The sequence below is a fragment of the Drosophila biarmipes genome, chromosome X (assembly GCF_025231255.1).
Source record: "Drosophila biarmipes strain raj3 chromosome X, RU_DBia_V1.1, whole genome shotgun sequence".
NCBI lineage: Eukaryota > Metazoa > Arthropoda > Insecta > Diptera > Drosophilidae > Drosophila > Drosophila biarmipes.
In genome coordinates this window covers 7,402,225-7,426,941 of record NC_066611.1, presented here as the reverse complement: position 1 = coordinate 7,426,941, position 24,717 = coordinate 7,402,225, and the positions used below count along the sequence as shown (strand labels likewise).

General features: G+C 39.7%; 1 protein-coding gene across 1 annotated transcript in view; it reads left to right on the top strand.

Annotated features, from left to right (window-relative positions):
- The window catches only part of LOC108033607 (high affinity cGMP-specific 3',5'-cyclic phosphodiesterase 9A), a 155,323-nt gene that overhangs the window by 98,521 nt on the left and 32,085 nt on the right, over positions 1 to 24,717 (top strand). Inside the window, exon 4 of the mRNA XM_017108008.3 lies at positions 7,422 to 10,011. Coding sequence (XP_016963497.1) covers positions 8,091 to 10,011 — 1,921 coding nt within the window. The 5' untranslated portion in view covers positions 7,422 to 8,090. The remainder of the gene's footprint in view (positions 1 to 7,421; positions 10,012 to 24,717) is intronic.

Genomic DNA, 24,717 nt, shown 5'->3' with positions numbered 1-24,717 from the left:
GATGGCATGATCAATGTTTTATTTACGGGCCATGAAAATTAAAATCACAATGGGTCCTCACGCATACAAAGGCACTTGGGGACACTCTCACACACACACACATAAGCCCAAGCGGAAAATCTGAAAATCACTCGCTTAAGTAAGTTCTCTCCACGTGTGTTTGTGTGTGTGAGGTGTCCTGGCGGCCATAACCCAACACCTCGTGCCATCTCTCTCACTCGCAGTGTTCCGTGCTCGCTCATACCCCCTCGAAATCCGTCCGACTTCCCACGCTTTTGTTTATTTTCGTACGCTTCGTTGGCTTGGTTTTCCGCTCTTTCGTCCTGTAGTCCTGTCGTCCCTCGTCCTTTCGTCCTGTCTCATGTCTCTAGGCTTGTTTGCGCTTAGTTTGATTGAACGCTCGTAAGTATGTGGCTCCATATATCTCCCTGCCCCCCTTTTCCGTGTGTGTGTAAGGGCTCCATTAAATCAAAGGATCAGACATTGCGTCTGGATGTTGGTCACTGGCCAGCCAACAGATTGCTGTTCCCCGTCGCTGAGATGCCAAAAGAAATACCTTTCCAATTTTTGACTTTAACATGTAAAATTTTCTTTGTCATTTTTAGAGAGGTTTAATTAAAGGGAAATTTCCGAAAAGTTGACAGTTTTTAAATCCATCGAAAAGACACCTGAAAGTATGCTACAATCTTTCCAAATATCTATGTTCCTATTTTTTTTTAGCATACTTTTAGTCGCCTTTATAAAGGATTTTTAAATGACAGAAATGACACAAAAAGGAAAGAGTTTGAATTTTGTCTTTAATTTCCAAATGTTGTATAAGACTGCCTTTTAGTCAATTTCAAAATTAACTTAATTATTTTAATAAATAAAAAATTTAGTATTTTTCAAACTATTTTCCAACATAATAGAAATATAAGATTTCATTCACAAGATTTCCTTATTAGGCAAGAAAATATTTTACAACTTCATAAAATTACAATTTTATTTCTTTTAGTTATACATTTAAAATATTGCAAGAAATACCATAAGTAGGTGTTTCCCCAAGCACATCTTTAATTTACATACCAGAGCATCTCTGATTGTGTTTGTTCCTCCAGTGCGAAAAGTCTCTTTTTCCCAAATGGTAAATGTTGAATGAGCCTAATTGGGTTTGCTGAGGGAAGGGGGACGAAATAAACCAAAGGAAAATCAGGGAGGGGAAGGTATCGCTTCGTGAGCCAAAGGCCCAGATATTGACCATTATTTAGGGCTGTTAAGCGATTTCCGTACTGAAATTGAATGTTTTCACTGCCCCTAAGTGCCAGTGTGTGTGTAAGTGTGTGAGTGTGTGTGTAAACTAGTGTGTGTGTGTGGCATATTTCTATTTAAAGTGCAAGCCTCACACACAAACACACATTCAAAGGAAAGGAGTGTGTTGCAAAATGGAGTCAAAAGGAGCGCAGGGAAAAGTACCAGAGAACGAGCAAATAAAACGTTGCTAGCCACACGCCATTTTCATGTTGCATCCTGCCATTACACAGATACACACACACACACGCACACACACACACTCTCACACACACACACTCTCACACTCTCACAGATACACACACACACTCAACACATACATATATCCTGACAGTGAGAGGGGAAAACAAGTGGTCCTGGCGTTCGCCGCATGCAAAACTGCTCGTTTATTCAACAACATAAACATTGTTGTGCACATAAATTTATACAAAGTTCTAGTTTACATACCAGGCTGAAAAGGGGGCGGTAGGGCGGTGCGGCGGCAGGGGCGTGGGCAGAAAAGGGGGCGGCAAGCTGGCACAGTTAACGGGTCGAATCGATATTCATATCAACCGCAAAATGTGTGTCGCTGTCGTTGTAGCAGCCTTTTTTTATTTCCCTTCTCCGGGCATTGTTTTTGCGGGGATCGAAAGGCATGGGTGCTGGGTCCACCGGAAAAGCGGCTGGAGGCCTAAAAGTAGGCTGCACATTTTGATGCATTTAAGGGAGCAGGCAGGACATGGCCAGGGACAGGGACAGGGACAACATGTGCTCGCAATTTGTCGACAGCGGCGGCGCATTTTGGACTTTATTTATTTTCCAACGTCTGGCTCCATTGTGATAAGTCAACGTCAACAATGGCCAAACAACTGCCCCCTCTTTTTCACCCGAAAATCCCCAAAAATCCATCAACAAATTCATTTTCCGCCGCACGCACATCGCAGCCTGTGAATTATTAAAATTAGTTCGGTTATTTATGCCTGCATTTTGTCCATTTGCAATTAAATAATACGCGATGCTCGCCATATTTGGCTTGATTTATTTCCCTTTGTTATTGAACAAAATCAATTGAATGGCTGAAACGAAAATTGGTTCATAAAAAGTTGAATAATACACAAGTGGTTGAAACAATTGGTTTTTGTTTTTTGTGCTCGTTTTTTCAAGTCATTTTGAGGTTTTCTCATTTTAAATAAATATTTTAAAAACATTAACTCTTATAGGAATGTATTTTTCCGGGGAAAAGCTTTTTTTCAAGTAACAATATTACCAATCAAATTTTAGCCAAACAATTGTCCTTATTTTTCATCCAAAAATTATCAGTTTTTTGGCCAAAACAAGAAAAGTAATGGTTCAAAAATGGAATGTCATACCTTTCTGAACTCGTAACAAAATTATCTATCAATTGACTTTCAAATATTAAAAAAAAATTGCGTTGCTATAATAAAATAATTGAAAAATTGTGAATTTTTAAAGTGTTTGGAATCAGCCAGAAAATATTGAAAATATTGCAATTAATTATCTAGCAATTTAGCTGTTCAAAATAGTGCGTTTTCTAGATTTCGTACCATTTTTGGTCAAGAATGGATTAGGAAAAACACCAAATTTTTGACAAAAAGTGAGATCCTTATTTTGCGTCCAAAAACTTTCAATCTTTTGGGCAAAACAATACAAGTATTAAGTCAAAAATTGAATGTTATACCTTGCTGAACTCGTAACAAAATTCCCAATCAATTGGCATTCACACCTTAGAAATTTTATTTTTCACGAAATTTCGCAAGAAAAATTGTAAAAGAAAGAAAAATGTGCAAAATTAATTTTTGTAACAAAATAAATAATGGTGGTTGCTTAAAATATTTTACAATTTTTTATTAGGCTTAAATAAATTTGCATTAAGCAGTTGTATAAATTGTCTTTTTACACAATTTTAAAAAATAACTCTCTATAGAATGACTTTATTTTCAAACGTATGTCACTGAAGTTAACTAAATAAATCCTTTTTCCGCTTACGGCTGCTTGAAAGGTTTTGACGTATTTAAATGAATTTATTTGGCTCGCTGTCGCTGCGAATAAATGAAATTCAGCGAATATGGTGGCCAGAAACTGTTGCCACCATTCAACAGTTGGTGGCTGTCTTGGTGCGCTTCGATTCGGTTGGCTTTTTGGGTACTTTTCGGGGAGGGTTCGGGCTGGCTTCATGGGGGGTGGGGTTTTTCGGGGCGCTCTTCTGCGGGGTGGTGGGTGGTTTTTTTCGCGAGGCTTTTGGGACAAGGCCGCGGCGGTTTCTGTTTGCGTTTGCGTTTTGTCAGCCATGACAGCGTCGGCAATTGCGCCACCTGCGGCTCCATATTGACACTTGTATGTGTGTGTGTCAGTGTGTCTGTGAGGGGTGTTGGGTGGTGGGTGTGGGCGCTGCCACCCAAGTGTATGTGCTGTGTGTGGCCTTGTTTGTTTATGAGCCCTAATCAAATTGCCCATAATTAGATGCAACAAAGTTGAATCTTTTTGAAGCGCTTTCTTGGCCCCTTGAAAACCAGCAGCACAGCACACCTTTTTCTTTTTCCACTTACCATTCTCCGCCAACCACACCCCCAGCACCACCCCGAAATTTCCCATTTCCACTTCCTGTCGTGCCGGAATCGTCAGCATACCAGAAACGCACGAACGGATACGCCACGTTAGCTGTTCGCAATGCGTTCGGAATTTGGAAAAATCCATTTCGATGTGTTTATGTGTACAGGGAGTGCGGTGGGTACCTACCCGTAGTATAGGTCCTGTTTGTATCTGCTTGTGGCTCGCAGGTCCTTTTCGAGGAAACTAGGGGGGCTTCGGCGCGAAACTAGCAGGAGCCCTAGTGGAAATTAAAGGCAATTCAGCAATGCAAAATACAAAATGGGGCCTAAGAATTTATAAGGTCAGCGCGGCTGGGGCATAAAACATGTTAAATTAATGTTAAAACGCAGGGGTTTCTGGGAAATATTTTTTAACATTATTTAGAGATATTAATCATCATTATAAGGTGGACTCTTTCAAGTTAATCCTTAATCTTTAAAGTATAAAGTGTGAAAGTTAATAAGTGCGTTATCTGTTCTTATTGGGATGATATCTGTAAGTTAAGAAACTCTTTTATACTTTCTTAGTTATTTTCCAAGACCAAAAAGTTGTTTTTTTAAGTAATGTAATTATTTTTCAATTCATTTACATTTCTTTGTATGCAAGTCTTTTGGTTAAACAAAATAAGAAAAAAAAATAGTAAGGGAGTCACTAACATTTATATAATAAAATAAACCTTAATTTGTGCTTTTAAATAGAAATTTCATTAATTTTTAAAAGCATCTCAGTTTTGGCTGTTGTTTTTAACCCGCTTTTCTGACACTTTTGAAAATATTATGTGTTTTAAAACTTTTCATGAAGAAAACATTTTTATACTTTAATTATTTTAATCAATTTTACTGCTCAAAGCTCAAGCTTTTAAAAAAATATATATATATATCACATGAAAAAAAAAACATTTTTACAAGATCAATCTTTTGAAAAAAATACCCCTATCGAAAAATATTAATAAATATTAATATTAATAAATCGTAATAGCGTATCGAGTGATCTCTTTAGGTTTCAGAAGTAATAGCAAAAAAAAAAAACAAGTAAACCAACCTAATTCCCACATTCTTTCCTTAAATTTGTATTTGAATTTTTAGTGTTTTTTCATTGTCATTTATTGGTAGTAACTAAAAAATTATTTGAATGTTAAGATTTCTAAAAATAAAGGTTGTGCTGGCAGTGTTTTCAGGGTGTTATTGAATTTATTTTTGTTTCAAAATACTTCATTTTGCTTAGAGTAGTCTATCTAATTGGTTTAAAATGGTATATGCTTGGTTTTCCGACATGATTATTTTATTTAAAAAATTAAAAATCATATTTCTTTTCGATCCTCGCTTTAAAGATCTTTCAAAAATTGGCAAAACAATTCGATAACTGCGGAATCTCCTCGATTTGGAAGCTCCGCCGTTGACCACTTGGAATCCTTTAAGCCTGGTCGAGTGGAGGGATGCTTCGCGGCGATGGTGGTGGTGGAATCCCCTGGTATCCTAGTATCCCGGCGTCCTGGTGCCCGAGGTCCTGCTATCCCGGCCATTACCATTACCATGTTGCAGCCCTTTGTCTCGCCGGCGCATTGTGGCAGTTGCACACGAGTTGCTGGCGGCCAAACAAAAAAGACAGATAAACTGATTGACAGATGAACAGGAGGCAGAGCACTTAATGGGGCGGTGGGTGGTGCGCCCAAGTGGGTGGGTGGGCAAGTGGAAAAGACTGTTTGACATTTGCTGTCATTGTCAACGTCGGCCAGAGTCGCTGATGTTGGTGGTGTCACCGCCCGCCGTAGCTTTGTGCAATTGCTGCCGCTGTTTACCCACTGCACCAGCCACCCGGCCGCCCACAAAACCACCCACTCAACCACCCACTCGACCACCCACAGAAGCAGCAACGTCAGTGGGTCGCAAGGTTGACCGCCAGTGGGCAACGCCTTTGTCTCTGCGGTCGAGCACGTCTGCTTATTGGGATTGTCGAGTGACCACCCAAATCACCTTGCACCAGCCACCCACTTTCTCCACCCCCTTTCACCGCCCCCTTTCACCGCCCCCCTTCACCACACACACAAACTGCAATCGATTGTCACAACAAAACGGAACGTAGAGAGCGCCGAGCAAGTAGTAAAAATATTTCATAAAATATTTACATTGTTGTGCGGCTGCTGCTGCTTCTGCTTCTGCTGCTGCTCCTGTTTTTCTATTTATCCATTTGTTTATTTGTTGGTCCTTGTACTTTCTCTCTGGCTTTCACCCTGGCTTTCTCCTTGGCCGCCAGCCTGATTGATTTTGTATTAATTAAAGCAACTCTGCTGTCAGAAAGTCTCAAGCACTCGAGATCCTTGACCAAGCGCACGGATTAAAAGGCACACACAACCTGAGGTATTTGTTTCTTTTGATTCAATCATTGCAATTTGCCGGAGATAACACACACAAAAATTCAGCTCAGGTCGTTTATCTAAGCAAAATTCATTGGAGCAATCAGCTTTGAAGGATTTCTGTGGTGCAAAATAATAAAACGTACAAGGCATTTCTATTGCCTTTTCATTATTGCTTTTGAGCTGCCTTTGATTTGTGAATTTATTTTCAAGGTGTACTAGAGATACTTTGAAGCGGATTGATGAATATTAAAATCTATTCGGTTCTTTGTGCATTTTATTTTGAATTTTTAAACTTAAGCTGGAAAGAAGATTGTTTGCTTAGAACCAAATTGTGTTCACTAAAATCAAAGTGATCTTAATTCGAATGGGAGGTAATAGGACTTTGGCTTAACTATTTTATGTTCTAAAAAGTATGGCTCATATAAATAAAACAAGTAAAAAAGACAACATCAAAATGTGACTGAAATAGGTTTAGGAAATAAAAATATAATTATAATATGGTCAGTTATCTTACAAACTTTAAAATTAAACATATTTTGCGCAAATAATAGTTGTTATGGTTAATTTGGTGGCAGATATAAATTGAGAAGTAATTATATTATTATTACCTTTCTCTTCTAAAAATAAAATCTTCTAAAATTTAAAAAGAAAGTACAAATATCAATTATTTATTTAATAAATTTTATAGCATAAAAGTTTAAAAATTTTACATATTTACTCAGATGTCATTATTTTGTTAAATTTGATGCAAGATATGGATTGGGAAAAAATGTTAAAACACTTTTTTATGGTAGTAAATTTTTTTTATTTAAAATTAAAATATTATTATTTTTTAAATCTTTATGATGGTTATATCTGTAGAGTTATTTATGTAATTTATTATATTTTTAGTTGTGGTCTTACAAAAGTAAACTATTTTCTTACCCAGTTGTTTTAGATTTAAAAATAAAGTAATTTTTGTTATATACCATAAATCTCAGTCTTAAAAACCCTTTGTGTTGTGCGGCAGCCAGGGGTAATTAAACCTTTTAAGCCCATTAAATTATACCATAACCCCTATGTTTGGGAACCTACCACCTTAGTGTCTCGCCAGTTTTTCGCAGCGTCATAGGAAGCACTTTCCTTGGCCCTCCCAATTCCCAATTCCGACTGGAGACTCATAGAGCTACCCTTATTGTTTTCCTTGCAGATCTCCCAAACGCTCCTGCTCAGCGGAAACGGAAGTGACGCCCCGGGGGAGGAAGAGGAAGCGCCCGAGGCGGCAGGACAAACGGCTGAATAATGCAAATTAAAACACAATAAAATGTAAAACACCAAATGACAGCCGAGCGAAAGGAGCAAGAAAATAGCGAACTCGAAAGCAAATCGTCTGACATGCCAAAAAAAAATGCGAGTGGCGGCAACTTTTCCACTGAATTGATTTGAATTCAGTCAGTACGCGGGCATACGGAGCGTATGCGCGATATACGTATACGCGATATTCTAGGGTGTAGGGCACACCGGGAGGGGCTGCGGAAAATTTGCATAACTTTGCTGGCGTGGCATAAACATCAGAGAACAAATTGCAAGTAACAAAAGGGAAGCAGCGGTCATAAAAACGGCGCCAGCCTCGTAAAAATACGTAAAAACTGCACCCACCCCGCGCAGCCAAAAAGCCCGAGCTGAAATTAATTTATGCAGCAAATCAAATGCGAATAGGGAGAAAAATATAAAAAAAAAACGGGGGCCGTAACAATTAAGAGGGGAAGAGCTAGGAAAAGCTGGGAGAAGCTGGGAAAAGCCTGGAAAAGCTGGGAAAAGTGCAGCCAAAATTGAGAAAAAATCAGAAAAATAGAGGGTTTGCCAGGGTTGCTTATAAATGTACCAGGACAGCGGCTGCAGCAGCAGTAGCAGTCGACGCGGCAGCAGCAGTGCAGCAGCAACAACTACAGCAGCAACTGCAGCAGCAGCAGCAACAGCAGCAGCAGCAGCAGCAACAACCAGCAGCAGCGACGAGGAAACCCTCGAAACCCTGACCATTATAACGACCACCATCACCGAGAGCGATATCCATGCGACGACCACTACCACGACAGTTATAGCCAGCGGCACGGCGACCACGGCGGCAACAGCAACACTAGCCACACTAGCAACACTTGCCACCAGCAACGCCGGCAACGCCAGCGACATCGAGGACAGCAGTCCCGTGGAGAGCGAGGAGTCCGCCGAGTGTGAGTACATCGAGATCGATTGCCAGACGACCGTCCAGGAGGGAACCTCGCCGAGCAGCAGCACCACCACCAGCAGCAGCGGCAATGCGGCCTTGCTGCAGCAGCAACCGCAACAGCAGCAGCATCAACAACAGCAGCAGCAGCAGCAGCAGCAACAGTTGCAACTGCAGCTGCAGCAGGCGGACGTGCGATTGTTGCGCAAAATCGGCTATATTGCATCGCGTGTGCGCTGTTTGGCCAAGTTCTACGGCGATTTCCGGCTGGTGAATCCCTACAGTGCCCGCCGGCAGAGGCGCCAGCTGCAGGAGATCCTGCTGCGGCACTCGATCTTTGATCCTGGCAAGGAGCACCAGCGAGCCATTGTCCTGGCAGCGGCCACGGCGGCCATTGTGGATTGCGCCTGTGGCAGCAGCAGCATTAGTTTAGAGGCGGTCAGCAGCCGGAGTCGCAGCAGTGAGCTGGAGGAGGATCACCAGGAGCAGCGGGAGCACACAGAGCAGGAGGATCAGGAGGAAGAGGAGAGGGAGGAGCTAGAGGAGGAGCAGGATCAGCAGGAGGATCACCCCGAAAGGCAAGAGAAGCCAGAGGAGGAGCCCCCGCCGGCGATTGCCGTGACCACCACCACCACCACCACGGCCACCGTGCGCCGGAAGTCGTCGAGCAGCTCGACCATCAGCGGCACGGCCACCGTTTCCGGTTCCGTTTCGGTCTCCGCCTCCGCCTCGCAGTCCTTTTGCTCCAACAACATCAATCTGCTCGAGGAGCTGCTCATCCAGTTCTACGAGGAGCAGGATCACCGCAGCAATCTCACGGTGGTCAGGCAGCAGCAGCAACAGCAGCAGCAGCAGCAGCAGCAGCAGAGGATCACCCACAACAACAACAACAACTGCAACAGCATACAGAACAACAACAATATGTCGAATTCGGCCGGAGCCACTGCAGCGGCGGCAAGCGGAGCAGCTGTAGAGCAGCCAGCCACTTCGAGCGGTACCACCACCCACTTGCAACCCACCGCCCTGCCCGACGGCAGCGATAACCGCGACAATCCCCGTCGCCGGCGGGCCAGCGACTGCTCGGCGGTCCAGGCTGCCCTCCAGAATCAGCTGCACTGCATCACGCTGAAGAACAACAACTGCGGCAAGGCACTGCCATTCCATCGTGGCAGTTGCGGCGCCGCCGGCGAGCACCTTCTGGCTGCCAATTCGATTGCCAACCGGGCCACCATTATCCTGAGCAAATCCTGCAGCAATGTGGACGGCGATGTGGCCACCACGGCGGCGTCGGCGGGGCTAACGGCCGCCGGCATAGGGGGTAGTATTAAAATGCGGGCCAGTGCCACGGACATCGAGTCGGCGAACATGACGCTGAACGGAGCGGCCCGGGACGCCATTGTGGCCGCCTCGAATAATGGGAACAACGGGAATAATGGCAACAACGGCAACAACGAGTACAGCATCCTGCAGCTGAACAACACGATCATCCAGTGCCACTTCAACGACGACGACTTCCGCGCCCTCGTCAAGGACCTCAAGCGCAAGGTCGAGTACACGGAGCGCATGAACTGGCTATGTGAGTAGATCCTTTGCATAACTCCATCTTTGCTATGACCACACTCATAAGAAATTATAGTAAGTCCGGGGATTTCTTATGCAATTTAAATATATTATGACAATTTAAAAATATTTTAGGTAAGAATAGTATATTTTTGGGAATTTAAAACATTTATTTTAGAATGAAATAACTTTTTTAAAAAGAATTGTAACCGTTGGGCTAATCTCCAAATTACTCACCTTAAAATGTTTATTATTAAAAAGCCAAGTTGAAAAACAGTCATCTATACAATTACAATCATCAATTTGTTAATTTTAAAATGAAGAAACAACCCCTTAACGTAAGTTGCTTCGATTTTTGCAAACGGCGTTGCCACCTTATTAAAACAGAGTGACCAGATTTAGGTTTGAGGAAACTTTCATTTGTGAGGGAATTAAATTTAAAGGCCCTTAAGGATCTGCCTTTTCAGTTTAGAATAAATGTATTTTCTTTTTCGCTTTCCCTCCTTACAAATTTAAATGAAATACTTAATCTTGTTCGCTGTTTTGTTGGCTAATTCAATGAAATTCCGGGTATTCGACTGCTGAAGAGGCGTTATTATTACAGCACTTATTTGACCGAAATAATTGATGGTTGGATCCTGCGCTGACAAATGGCGATGGCAAATGGTCAAGTGCTTTGCCCCCAGGCCAGGCCGCACTTTTACCCACTTCCGGTCCGCTTTCTGCTTTCCCCACTCTACCCCGCCCCTCGCCGCGCCCCTTTTTGTTGTGTGTAATCGCCTCAAATGAGGCATGAGCAATTGCAACAATGGGATGGAATCAAATGGACAAATTTAAATGCAACTACAATGGAATGGAAAAATCATTTCAAAACGCTGCACAAATGCCACGACTGCGAAGGGTTAGCAGGGCATTGGCTTTTCCATGCGGAAAAGTGTGTGTGCGGGTCGGCTGGCGATGTGAAATATTAAATGCCACGGCAGAGGGGCATTCAACAATTTCCATTTACCATTTTCCAGCATGAATGCAAAGCTCCATAGCAAACAAATGTTGTGTTGATGAATAACTTATTTCTGCAGCTGGATTAGTATTTGATTGATTTTTCTCTTAACTAAATATGAAATATGAAATGCCACAAGAGCCGATTGCCATATAGTGTAAAAAAACTAAGTAAAATATACCCCAAATATTATGGCAAGGACACAGAGACTGGCACTCCTCGAGCCCATCAAAACTTTCAATTTTCAACTGACTTTCTGCACTTTCCTCGGCATCTTGATTGCTCCAACGCCTGTGGTCCTTCACGGCAATCCGCCCTTTATGTGTACCACGTACTATGTGTCCTGCAAAGGACTATACAAAATATAAGCCAACAAGAGCTGCGACTTCATTGTGCACTGAGAAAAGAAAGTACGGGTAAAATACTTTGCATATATTCCATTTTAAAATTTAAAAAAGACTTTGTAGAGCAGTTTTCATTATTTCATGGAAAAATTATACTGATTAGTATTGATTGATTTATAACAAATTCTTTTTAACCAAAATGTCGGTTTATACATTTAATTATTTTTAAAATTTAAAAACCCTTTCTTACATTATTTTTTGGCTATCAAACACATTTTCCAGTGTAGAAAAACTATCACAACTTTGTTGAATGGCATTAAAAGTTGTCTTTGTATCGACGCCACGTTTTTCTTGGCTTTTTTGTGCACTTTGTTTTTGTATTTTCGCCGCTTTTCCTCTGTTTTCCATTCGTCCTTGCAGTTCGCTTAGCATACTTATAAGGTACGGTTTTCCCTGCCGAAAGAGTATTTGTGTGTGAGTGCCGTGGTGCCTTCTGGCATTTTTCCACACTGTCGCATTTTAAACATTTCAATTAAATTGGAGCCGGCCTGCCACAATGTTTGTGCCACTTTCGAACGCCTGTTGATTGCCTTCCGTTCAATTGGTTGCTAGGATTTTACACCCACACCCCTGAGGTATTTCTTTAATCTTTCCAGCTCAGAACAATAATTCGAAGAAATTGTGCCTTTGATTTATTTCTAAAATGAAATTGTTTATGTAATTATCAAAACTTTGCATAGAATACCATTTTACAACACTAATCTAAGTTAATGAAGTAGGTTGGGTTGTTTTTAGAATTCCGAAAACTAAACTTTACCCAATCTCAACAAGAAACATTGGATTACACAATACTACGTGCATTTTAAACAATTTTACAACACTACTTAAAGACTGAAGCTTGTCAAGAAACTAAGAGGCTTTTACGACTCCACGTCACCCACTTTTTTGCTGATTATTTTTCTCATCATGAAACCCACATCTCCAATCGTATATATTCATCAACAAACTTGTTCCATTTAATTTCTTTGCCATTCCCAACACTATTTATTACGCGTCGTGCGTGCACAACACTGTCACTGCGAGACAAATGGCCTGACTTTGATTTTTGGGTGCCAACATTGCCAACCTCGCCTCTTCCGGCCATGCGGCCTCCCATATTTGCGGATCGTAAATCAAAAGCATCGAGACGACACTGAGTAGAGGGTGTGCCAAAAGGCCAAGAATCATAAATTGCCCGAGCATTTGAGAAGGAGCCACAAAACGCAAAATGGTCATAAATTCAAAAACCTAAATGGCTTTGGCAATACTGAATCAAAAGCCAACAAAGGGGAACCAGGAACCAGGGCAGGCCGGCCAAGAAAGTGAAAGCCCTGGGAAAGCGGCGTGGGGAGCGGGAATGAAAAGCGCCGAACATAATACAAATGACATATACCAGGAGTCGGGAAATATGTCGGAAATCTACTCGAGACAGTCGCCGAAAAAGCCAAACGGCCAAGAGCCATATCAGCCATATCAGACTCGAAAGGCACTTAAGTCTTTGGGATAAGGGAAATGGCAGGGGAGAGGGGGAGTCACAGAGTCGGAAAAATCAGAGGAAAATCCCAGAGACCGCAAGCGAGATGTGACAAAAGGCAAATGGCAATGGGATTGCTTGGCGGGCAGGCAGCAAAAATCTAATAATAATAAAATACTTTATTGTTCAGTTAACAATTCAATTGTTTCACTTAACAAGAGACGGGCCCCAGTCGCAGCCACAAAGCCGGGGAGAAGCCGCAGACAGATTTTGCGTACATAAGAGGCTAAGATGGACACGAGTGCACTGCGAGAAAAAGTCCAGGAAATGCTTATAAAACTAAAAAGAAAGGAATATTACTTTATAAGTGCAGGGAACGTCCAGTTAAATAAAGTAATTTTAAATTATTTTAAAACATTTAATTTTTTTTAATTCAAGTGAGAATGATAAGGCCTTGTAAATTAACGAAATTTTAAAATTTATTCTTTTTATTAGTACAACTAAGAGTTATATTTCCCTTTGTATAAACTTCCATTTGATCTATAAATTTAAAATGTATGATCATACTTTTTTATAAGTTATACTTATGATCTTATGGTTATATTTTATAAAATTTGTATTTTAAGAAAACTAAATTTTGTATGATAAAATTTTTAATAAACAAAAAATCATTTTTAAATGATAATGAAGTAGAGAACAAATAGGAGCATTAATTTTAAGTTATTCAAAACTTTGTTCAGTTAATCTTCCAAAGCCTAGTGCAGTGTAATTGTGGTTATTTTGCCAGAATCCAACCAGGTCCCTTGCTTTTTTCCAGTGCAACCATATCGGTGTGTAGATAAACTGGTGTATAAAGAATAAATTGCCACAAACGAACATTAAGTGATAAAGTGTTCGGCGAATCAAAACGATTGACTCGCCAAGGACACGACGAGGTCCTCCTGGCTGGGTCAGGACTCAGGAGTCACGATTCAGAAGTCAGAAATCAGAAATCACAAATACGAGCTCTGGGAACAGAAATCAAATCAAAATTCGGCCAGATGGTCGATTGATGTCCTGTCACTTGATGGACGAGCTGCATCATCATCATCATCATCATCATTGCCATCGTCATCGTCATCGGCTGCACTTGACATTTGGAAATGTCAGTTTTTTGAATGCCGAAGGTTCTCCACTTCCATTTCTGACCTCGAAATCCACTCGAGTCTCGGCGAGCGGATAATATTTGCCCAACAAAAGGTGGAAATTAATTCATTTCTATTTCGGCCCGCTGCACGTGTCACTGCATTTTCTATATGTTCGTTTACATACATCCTCCATGCTAATGAGGCGAGGTCGTCGCCTAATTGAAATTTCTGCGCCAGACTAGAGCAAATTTTGCGGTACCCGAAACTTTTCTTGTCCCATTAATTATAATAACTCGCTCGTCGTCAAGTGGCGAAAGGGGGTTGAAAAGTCCTGAGGGGGGCTGGAAAAATGCAGGGGCGCGACTAGTGAGGTGTAGTTATTGCCAAATTAAAGTGCACGCAAGGAGCCAACTTTTGTGCACGATCCTTGGAATGTTGTGAACGTTTTAAAAATTAATTTTTAACCCATTGCAGCTGTTTTTTAAGGTACATGTTTTTAAACCGAAAGTTATTATTGCCAAAATACTTAGTTTGCAGATAGTAGGATTTTTGACAAAAATATCACTAATTTTTGCGGTTTTTCAATCGTAACTCAGTCCGCTAAATGCTCAACTGTTTTGAGTAGCTAATAGCCTAGGCTAACGATCCTCATCAGTTTTTCAGAAATGTATTTTTTGACCAATTTTTTCATAATTTTTGCATAATTTTTTGCTAAAATTGGATAAAAAATAAAGTTTTAAGATTTGAATGCCAATCGATTGGGAATTCGATTATGAGCTCAGCGAGGTATGACATTCAATATTCCGACTTAATTTCGCAAAGTTATAGGCAAAATAGCTGGTATTTTTGGGTCAACAAATAGGTATAAGGATTTCTGACAAAAGTACCACTGTTCTTTGTGGGTTTTCAATCATAACTTCTTTAAAATGGGGCGCACAGATAAAAGAAAGACTGTTTTGAGCAGCTGACAACCTAATCTAACAATGAACTTCGCTTTTTGAAAAATGTATTTTCTTTAAAAGTTTTCAATTTTTTAAGGGGTAACATAACATTTTTTTTGGAAATATTGGTCAAACTATAAAGTTTTCAGATTTCAATGCCTTTCGATTGGAAATTTCCCAACGAGTTCAACGAGGTACGGCACTCCTTATTCCGACTTAAACTATTGTCAAAATATCTAATTTTTTGGGCCCAAATATAGGTAGTAGGATTTCTAGTTTTTTTTTGGTCTAAAAATAAGGTAAAGTATCGAATGACAAACTTTTCAGCCGCTTTCATTCAAAATCCTCGTTGATCGCCGTCAATTCAATTTATAGAAAAAGAACCAAATTGAATCTGCCAACAACCAATTGTGGTGGAATTTTCGTCTGACTTGCCTATTAAGCGCATTAGCATTAGCTCCTTCGCCAATACCATCTTCCGCTCATCCTACCACAGCCTCACACACAAGAACGCATCCTGGAGAGTGCGAAGGCGAATATTGGCAATACTGACAGATTGACAGACCAGGCGAACCACAGGTTCGTGGGTAAATCAGGCAGCTGATGACAGACAATATCGTAGTAGAGCAAGGGATATACATATCTTAGGCCAGGGTTCGCCCGCCCATTGACTTTTTAAATGCCATCAATCATGTTTCAATTCGATTTGGGTATTGCCTTGATTCGATCCAATAAGACTAATCTGTTTGGGATTGAAAGGCAATTGAAACGTATGCTAATCGGGAGTATTTATTACGAAATGAGTCAGTGAGTCTTTGATATAAGGCTAATATTATATTATCTAAATATCTGATGATATGATACGATATGATATGATATTTCAAAATATAAAACAAGATATTATTAGATATTATATCTAATGATATTTTAGAAGGAATACGATAAGTTTTATTGAAGATAAGCCTTCAATTTCTTTCCTAAAATCAAAATTTTTTTATATTTTTCAAAAGTAAATCAATATTTTATGGATATTTCAAAATAGAATATTACATTTATCTCTCTACCTGAAGATCTAAAGGAAAGAAGTGGTATTTCAAAATAGAAACCAATGTTATATGGGCTATATCAAAAAGAGAAATCGTTGAGTCTACTCCATTCGGTTTTTTTTTTCTTGCGACCTACATATGTGTGGGCGTGTCAAATGCTCATACACACAGCTACACACAAACACATATCCGAGTGAGCGTATCCGTGTTTAAGCAATCATTTTAATGAGCAATAAAGTGTTGCATACTTAAGAGGGCAAACGTGGGAAATTCGGCGGCTGCGAAAAAAGCGAAAAGCAACAACAACTGCGACCGCAAGGAGGCGAGAAAAATAAGGAAAAACTAGAGCACACACACACACACGAATTTATGTATATAAAGGCGTTTGTGCGAGATGCTTGAAGCTCTAAACTTGCCAAACAAAAATCAACTTTTTTTTGGGGGGGTGATGGCAAAGAGCGAGTTATAATGCTTGGTAGCGTCCTCGAAAAAAAGGAAAATTGTTCATTGTTTGACTGTTGATAAACAGGCATTTAACTTGAATTATTCCTGAATAATGAGCAAACTTTTCCAACTTTTTTTCTGAAGGGTTTCTGTCGAAAGCAAGGTGTAGAGCCCAGGGCCAAAGGCCAAAAAGATAAGGCCGTCAGGTGAGCGGAGGACAAAAGGAGTGTTTGGGGGGAGGGGAAGAGGAAACTCACACACAGACACACCCAGCAGGACATAATTCTCGAGCCAACAACTGCAGCTGCAGGATGTGCGACCAACGAAGCTGGCCAGATAAATAATTGTGTCAATTTTCCAGATGGCATTTCACAAAGAGAATTAATTCTAGCACCTGCTGGTTTGGCCTGCACTTTCGCCACTCCTGGCCGAATTATCCATTGTATTTTAATCGGAATATGGTTGTGGCACTCGGTTGTGTGCAGGGAAAATATATTATCTTGAAATAATTCAATCAGAATCAGAATTATTTTACATGCTAACGAGACAGGAAAAATGAACTAAATATTTTTTAAAATTTGAAACCAAGATATTAATGTTTTAATTTAGCAGAAACGATTCATATTTTTATGCCAAATCATCATTTATTTGTTATTGTTTCATGAACAAAATATTAAAGAACTGTAGTTTTTTCTTTAAATATTGTATAAACTATAAAGGTATAAAGTCAGCTTTTTCATAAATTTTAGGGTACATAATATTAAAAAATATTTGGAAAAAATACCATTAAGATACACACAGGGATATCCCAGAAATCGATGAGTACCTTGCACTCCTTAGATCAAAAGTATTTGGATTTTTAGGCACTCGGATAAGGTTTTTAATGACCCAGTCTCCTTGCAATCGTTCGATTTTGCCGCCCGAGCCTGCTTTCACTCACGGGTGTATTCATATCCAGGAAGCCCCCCGAAATGTCAGTTATTTTTAATATTTCTGCCGTGTAATATGCGTAAAGTGAGTATTTATGTTATGCACGCACCTCGGACCCTCTCTTTCACCCGCGCCGCCTGTCGTCTCCCTCTTTTATTGCCGTGTCATGTGGAGTGTGGCTCGTGCCGTCTCTTTCTCGCCCTCGCTCCCCTTCTCTTTCTGTTACCTGCCACATTTCTCATGGCTCATACAACAAATTTTATTTATTATCATTTCGCTTTATTTTCTTTTTTTTCCTTGGGTTTTTGTTTTATTCATAAACACACATGACGTATTGTTGTTGGTGTTGTAATTTATACGTGTTGTTTACTTTATACCAATTTAATGCAACTATATATGCACGTGTGTGTGTGCTGGTGGATGCTTGGACTAAAACATTTGACATGTAGTCACGTTCGGATGGGAGATACACACCCACAGATACAAAGATACTTCTGGCTAGCAAGATGAAGCAGCATAAAAAGTTTTCTCATTTTTGTTTCTTAACGTAAACAGTGGGGATCTTGGGATACAAAAGCTTTAAAGGTGGAGTATCTATCAGCAGGGAAAACAGAATTTATAAGGATTATTGTGAAATTTAAAGTTTATTTTTATTAATTTTTATCATCGGTAGTTTGCAGTTTGAATGTAGGCAATTAATTGTTGAATTTTTATTTTGTAATAGCTTAGAAGTTTTTTAAACATTTTTTAGATGTATTTAAATTGAATATAAAAAATTATATGCAAAGAATTGCCTGAAGAGTACTATTATTGATTTATTAAATTGATAAATTCATTGATTACTAAGTATTTTCGAATTTTGGTTTTAGAAGTATGAAGTCTGATATGTCCAAATAAAATAGCATTTATTTTATATGTTAAATGACAGTAAAGAATTTTTTAAGAAGTAATATTAAAATATATTAATATTGATTGACTAAAGTAATGAGTTAATTGATCAGCTACTTACTGTTGCCGAATTTCGGTTTTAGATTTCTGATTCTTAACCTGCAATCTAATACTAAAAAAGAAAAGTAATTTTCTTTATATGTATTATAAACAGATGACATTTGCCACTAAATAAATGTAAGTAACACATCGAAGCTTTTCCCACAAGCCGCCCCTGCGGTGCAGTAATAAATTCCAGCTAGTGCCATTCCTGAAAACTTTGCCAGCACTTTTGCCCTGCCCTGTCATGAGATCAGTCCACTTTCAGTGGCCCAAAGCATTCCATTTATCAGGATGGAATTGTTGAGTGTTCGGGGGACACTTTTCCTGGGCATCTCGGCCACACATTTTAATTACCATTCCGGCGAATGTCCTGGCAACCGGCGATGGCCATGGCCATGGCGAGACGATGCCCCACTCTTCCAAATGAAATGGAATTCAAAACACATACAAAACAAAATAAAAAAGCCAAATAAAGTAAAGCAAAAATAAAATAAAGAATCAGATACAAGTGAAAGCCAAGCGGAGCAGAAGCAATAAGGCAGCAAAGCCGCAATAAAACTTGAAATTCGCTTCCGTTGCCAAGGTGAATGTAAATAATTAAAAGCACCCAGTCACCTATGTACATCCTATGTCTGCCGTATGGCTCAACCTTGACTGAAGTGGGGGGGAAAAACTGGGTAGGACATCCTCGTCCATTGATATCAATCAAAAAGGATTATGAATCGGTAAAAAGTGGGGGCAAAATATGGATTGGCCGGGCTGGAAATTAACATATTTCCAGCCGGCTCTCGAAAACTTTTCGCAGCAGCTGCCAATTGCCAGTTTGCTTTTCCGCTTTGCCGCTTTTCTTTTTTCCCCCAGCCAGTCAGCCAGGCAGCTGGATGCCAAAGTCGGAAAAATAAACCCTTGGTTCCCGCCCCCGAAAAAGATCCTGTTAGACACTTTGAAGATGTCAACGGCAAAAATTGTTTGTGGTCTCGACTTCAGGTGCTCGGCGAACGGTTTTGAATTTAAATTTCGCGGACGAAAGTCCTCCCTCTCTCCAAAAACGCAGCCAATAAAATCGTTTTAGTATATTAATTAAAAGCTCTGGGTAAATACAGAGACGCCCCCCCTTTCACCCATCTTTCCTCGATGGAGAAAAAGTTCGATGTCTCGTTCAACAAAGTCCTTGCCAATTATTCAGACGGCGAGCAAAAAAGCCTGGGAAATCGAAGGGGGTAACCGAGGAATGTTGAGCAAGGAAAAGGGCTGAATGGGATTAATTCAGATGCATAAATGAAGCGATTCAAAGAAATATTTTGAAATACGAAAAATAAGGATGAGCGGCAATTAGTAAAATACTCTTAAGATCCAATTTAATAGGTAAAAAAATTCTTCAGAACCTTTAAAGTTATTAAATATTTATCATCTTAGATGACCTAATATCTTGGGCGTTTAGCCTTTACAAAACTTATTTTGAAATATCCATCTTACTAAATAAAAGCTTGCCTAAAAAAATCGAAGTATTCTGTGAAAAGATATTTCTTTTGGTTAAAAATATATCTAATTCTTTTTAAAAATCTTAACGATGATTAAACATTTTTAAAATTTCTTAAAAAGCATTTTTTTTTACTAATTAGCTCATGATTATACAATTTTTAAAACTAAAGGTTTGTTATTCTGATATATTTTGTATAATTCGTAATTTAATATACCTTCCTACCTTATATTTCTTTAATACATATTATTGCAAATTTATTGTATTGTTTTTGCAATACATATACCATATAAAAACTCAAAACTGAAGTTCAAAATTCGTTTAGCTGTTCCCGTCAAGTTAGAAAAACAAGAAATTAAATGAAAGAAAAAAAAAGCGATACGATGAGAAATCAAATTTTATTTTTTGCAGGTATTTACGCCACTGGCGCTTTTCACGTATCGGAGTGTGTGTGTTGTGTTTGGGTGTGCGTGTGTTTTCTGGGGCATTGTGTTTTCCCTTTTTTTTTCTTCCAATTTCTGCACCAGAAGCGTTTGAAAATCAGGAAGGGCAAGCGAAGCAATAGCAGCCCAACGAAATTCAAGTGTTCGGTGCGTGGCTTATGTATATTTTTTTTAATTTACTGCTAGCCTGCCACGCCCCCGACCCCACCTTCAGAGCGTCCCAACGCCCCCTTTCACACACACAGCCCGAGGGCAAGTCAATACGTTGCCAATTACTGTGCATACGCAAACAGAAGCGCACACACATATACGAGTGGAAAGGGGAGAAAGTGGCAAAGGTGAAAGGCGACAACTCAATATGCAGATGATTGTAAGCCCATCGAAGTTATCGATAACATATGCTGCAAAGTGCCATCGCTAAGCCAGAGATGAGTTGTAAAATAGCTTAGTAACTTATGCTACTCCTTGAAGTCATTTTCAATTCAGTATCTTTACATATATTATCCTTGTGTTTGCGAAATTGTTTTGTTAGAATAAGCTGACGATTGTAAGCCTATCGAGAGTATCGATAAATTATCCCACAGAGTACCATTACTAAGCTAGAGATGTATAGAAAAATAGATAGTATAAAAAGCATGTTCTTGAAGACTTTAAAGAATTTTTAAATTTATATAATTTACATTTACTCTTTTGTATCACGAAATTGTTTTCTTAGAATAGGCAGATGGTTGTAGATCCATTGAAGTTATCGATAATATACGTTATATTTTTTAAGCTTATTATTCTAAAGCAATCCACAAATTTGGAAAAAGATCGCTTTTTTTGGTTATTTTTGTTATGGCATAGACCTTTTGAAGCTTATAAATACCTAAATACGGCTTAAAGGCCAATTAAATGGTAGACTACCAAAATCAACAAGCAGTTTAAAAAGCTAATAAATAAGTCCTTGCACAAAGCTGACTCTTCTGTTATGACAAATCCCGATGACACGAGATAGTCAGTCACCTAAGCCGGATCTTCAACTTTTCTGTGTGACACAAGCAACCCGGCCACTTCATCCTTGCCTGCTATCCTGGCCGAGATGCTTTGGCAGCCTTTCTCCAGTTTGCTTTTATTAACTGCTGACGAAGGATTTACCAATCATCTGCCCTTTTGCACATACAAATTACGGGCCAAGTCGAACAGGAGATATAATAATAATAATAATAATGCGGATACGAAAATCAGCCGAAATTAGGGGCAGGACCACGCCCCCTTATGTGTATTGATTGCTGCCGGAAGGACATTGCAAAACATTGCGATAAAAATCCATTTAGATGCGCAAATAAGCAAAAATCAACAAGGAAATTGTCTTTGATGAACAGAACTAGAGAGAGTCGAGTCACAAAAGGATATCCACGAGTTATGGCAGATATATATACAGATTCCCTGGATGTAATGGGAGAAATTCTCTCTAATTTTTTCCTCCTTTTTTTTGGCTTTCCCTCGTTTGTGTCACGCTGCGAGAATTGCTAACAAGTGAGGGACTTGGGGAGCGCAGAGCGAGCAAAAAAGTATTTAATAAAACAATTGTTTTCCCCGCCCCGATGGCGCAACACGAAATTTTGACAGCTGTCAAAACTTGACTGCACAAGCGACTTCCCAGCAGAGCGTCAATAATTCATTTACTGACAGTTAAAGCAATTAAACTGGCTCCCCACATCCCGAACCCGAACCCGAACCCGAACCCAAGTCGCCGGCCCCATTTGGGGGCTCCCAATACGTTTATTTGCATTAAATTCGATTCGAGTGGGGCGCAAAAGGCTGCCTGTTCATTCTGAGAAAAACGCAGGCTAAGATTGTGAATAAACCCTAATTATATGTTGAACTTTAAAGCAAAACCATGGAATTACATATACATATATATTGTTTTGATTTAATTTACAATATATAATACTATTTAATTTTATTCAAATTTATTAAAATATTACATTTAATACATAATAAATTCTAATAAATATTGGAATTAAAAATTCCTTTATTATGCGTGAAATATAATTAATATTAATTTATAATTTAAATCGATTGGGAAGGAAATTCTAAATCAAATATCAGTCACTTCAAACACCCAATAATATTTTGAGTCAAAGATACAATGTCTCCTCGCACAAAGAGGGATTTAATTTGAAACTTCATTTTCGCAAAGCTATTAATTTGCCAGAAAGAAGGAGAGGGCCTGGTGAAAAGTCTGAGGCTAACCGGAAAATGTCAACCCCTCTGTGTGTGTGTGAGTGTGTGGTTTTGGAAAAACGCGAGGGAAAACTGCAGAGGCCTGTCGGCTGACTGCTCTCTAAACTCATTTAATCAGCCCAAAGCGTTTGATCTCGCTAAACGTATAAAACACACACAGGGGCAAAAGGTGCGGGCACATATCAATCAGTGTTAGCCGTTTATATACAGAGTACATCAGGATATACAGCATTCCCTGACAACCGCCGTGCAAATTTAATCAGTTATAATGCACTTCATCATGAACTTGATGGACCTTCCCCGGCTCGAAGGGCGGAGAAGGCTCCGGATTCCTTTGGAGCGGGCCGAAAAGTAAATAATGACAGGCATGCAAAATGTATTAGCCCGGCAAGAGCAATTTACACAAGTCAATTGGATATTTACAAAGCAAAAACAAAGAGCACGGCGGCTGTAAACCGAGGCATGCGAGATATCCTGAAAACTCGCAAGGCATCCGAGGGATGCGCACGCCGCCAATGACATCGCAAAGTTCGAATTCAATCGATGGAATGTAAATCACAAATATGCCGAGCAAAAGCACAAAGACTGCGATAAATCTGGGGCGGGGAAATAACTAGAAGAGAGTAAAATGATTTTTAAGCCAAGGATTGTAATAACAGAAGCTGGCTGCCCAATTTAGGGTTAATTAGATGATTTATTTTAAGCAGAAGTCAGGCAAATATTCAACGGTTTTTGATGATTGGTAAACCATTATATAAAATATAGCAATATCTTATTAAACAACAATTTTCCTATAACCAAAATGTTACTAAATTCATCAATTTTAATATTCCATACTGCATTATATTGATATAAAATAATTTTCTTCAAATCTTTTATAAAAAATGTATTTATAACTTATATTTTAAAACTGTAGGTGCCTGAAAGTATGCTGTGAATAAAGCATATGAATGCTTTAATAGAACCTTTAAGTTTAAAGAATATCTTAGCATACTTTTAAGCACCTAAAATATTAAATAAACATTAAAAGTGATTTCAAAAGCCTGGTGCTCGTGAACAAATTCAATAAATTTATATATGGAGCAAGCAAATTGGATTGCCTCCTTTTATTAGGCAGAAATTTAAAAATAAACTTACATTTACGAGTATGTGGTTTTCTCCACTTATGTACAAGTACTCTGTGGACCGTTTATCGCCCCAATTGCATGTTATGTGGGCCGTGTTTAATGCGACCCATCTCGTGACCCGCCCACTTCCCCATTTAGAATACATTCGGGCTTGACCTGTCCCCAATTACCCAATAAATCGCCTACAATTTCCCCTGCCGCCCTGACCCTCGGCCCCCTTGGCCCGGGACACTGTCCTGTGCCGTCCTGTTTTCATCCCGGGCCATTACATGACCCATTCCATGTCGTGACCTGGCCCCGTGTCACCCATTTAATCGGCCACAAATTTTTAATTGACCTCCGTTGACGTGTAATTAATATCTGATGTTGGTGCTGCCGGCTTGGCCAGTTTGTTGTTTGTTTGTTTCTTTGTTTGTTTACTGTCGTCCAATCCGATGATCCCCATAAATGCCAACGGGCCCCGTCATCATCATAATCATCATAATCATCGGAGTGCGGAGTTGGGTTCGCAATGGTGTGGCTTACCTTGCCCGTGGCGGTGCTAGGCCTCGGGCTATTTATAGGCCATATTTGGACACGGTGTGTACTCGTATATTTGTGGTATTTATTTATAGCACAGCCCAAGTTGCTTTCGCCTTGTATTAGCGGCCATGATTGCCATGGCAGCCGCTCTACGAGTATTCCGCCGTATTTGCAGCTGCATTTCGGATGGATCTGCGTGTTGCGTGCGGCACTGCGAGGCGCACATTACGCATACGACGCGTTGCATGCGACAATCCGCGGCCAATTCGCTGCATCCCGCGAGCCCATTTCGGCTGCGGTCGGGCCATTAAAACCTTTTTGCGGTTCGAAAGGGGAAAACACAGAGTGCCGAAAACAGTACACTCATGGGATACTGCAACTAAAAGTTGTAGTAGCCCTTACATCATGATTGGAAAATATATTTATTAAGGTTGTAGTAGCCCTTACATCATGATTGGAAAATATATTAATAGAATTATTTTCATATGATAGAACACCAAGAGCTGTTAGGTCAAAAAGGTTTATAAACAAAAAATAAAAATTAAATCTTTACAATTAAAAAACAAGCATATTTATTAGTAATTTA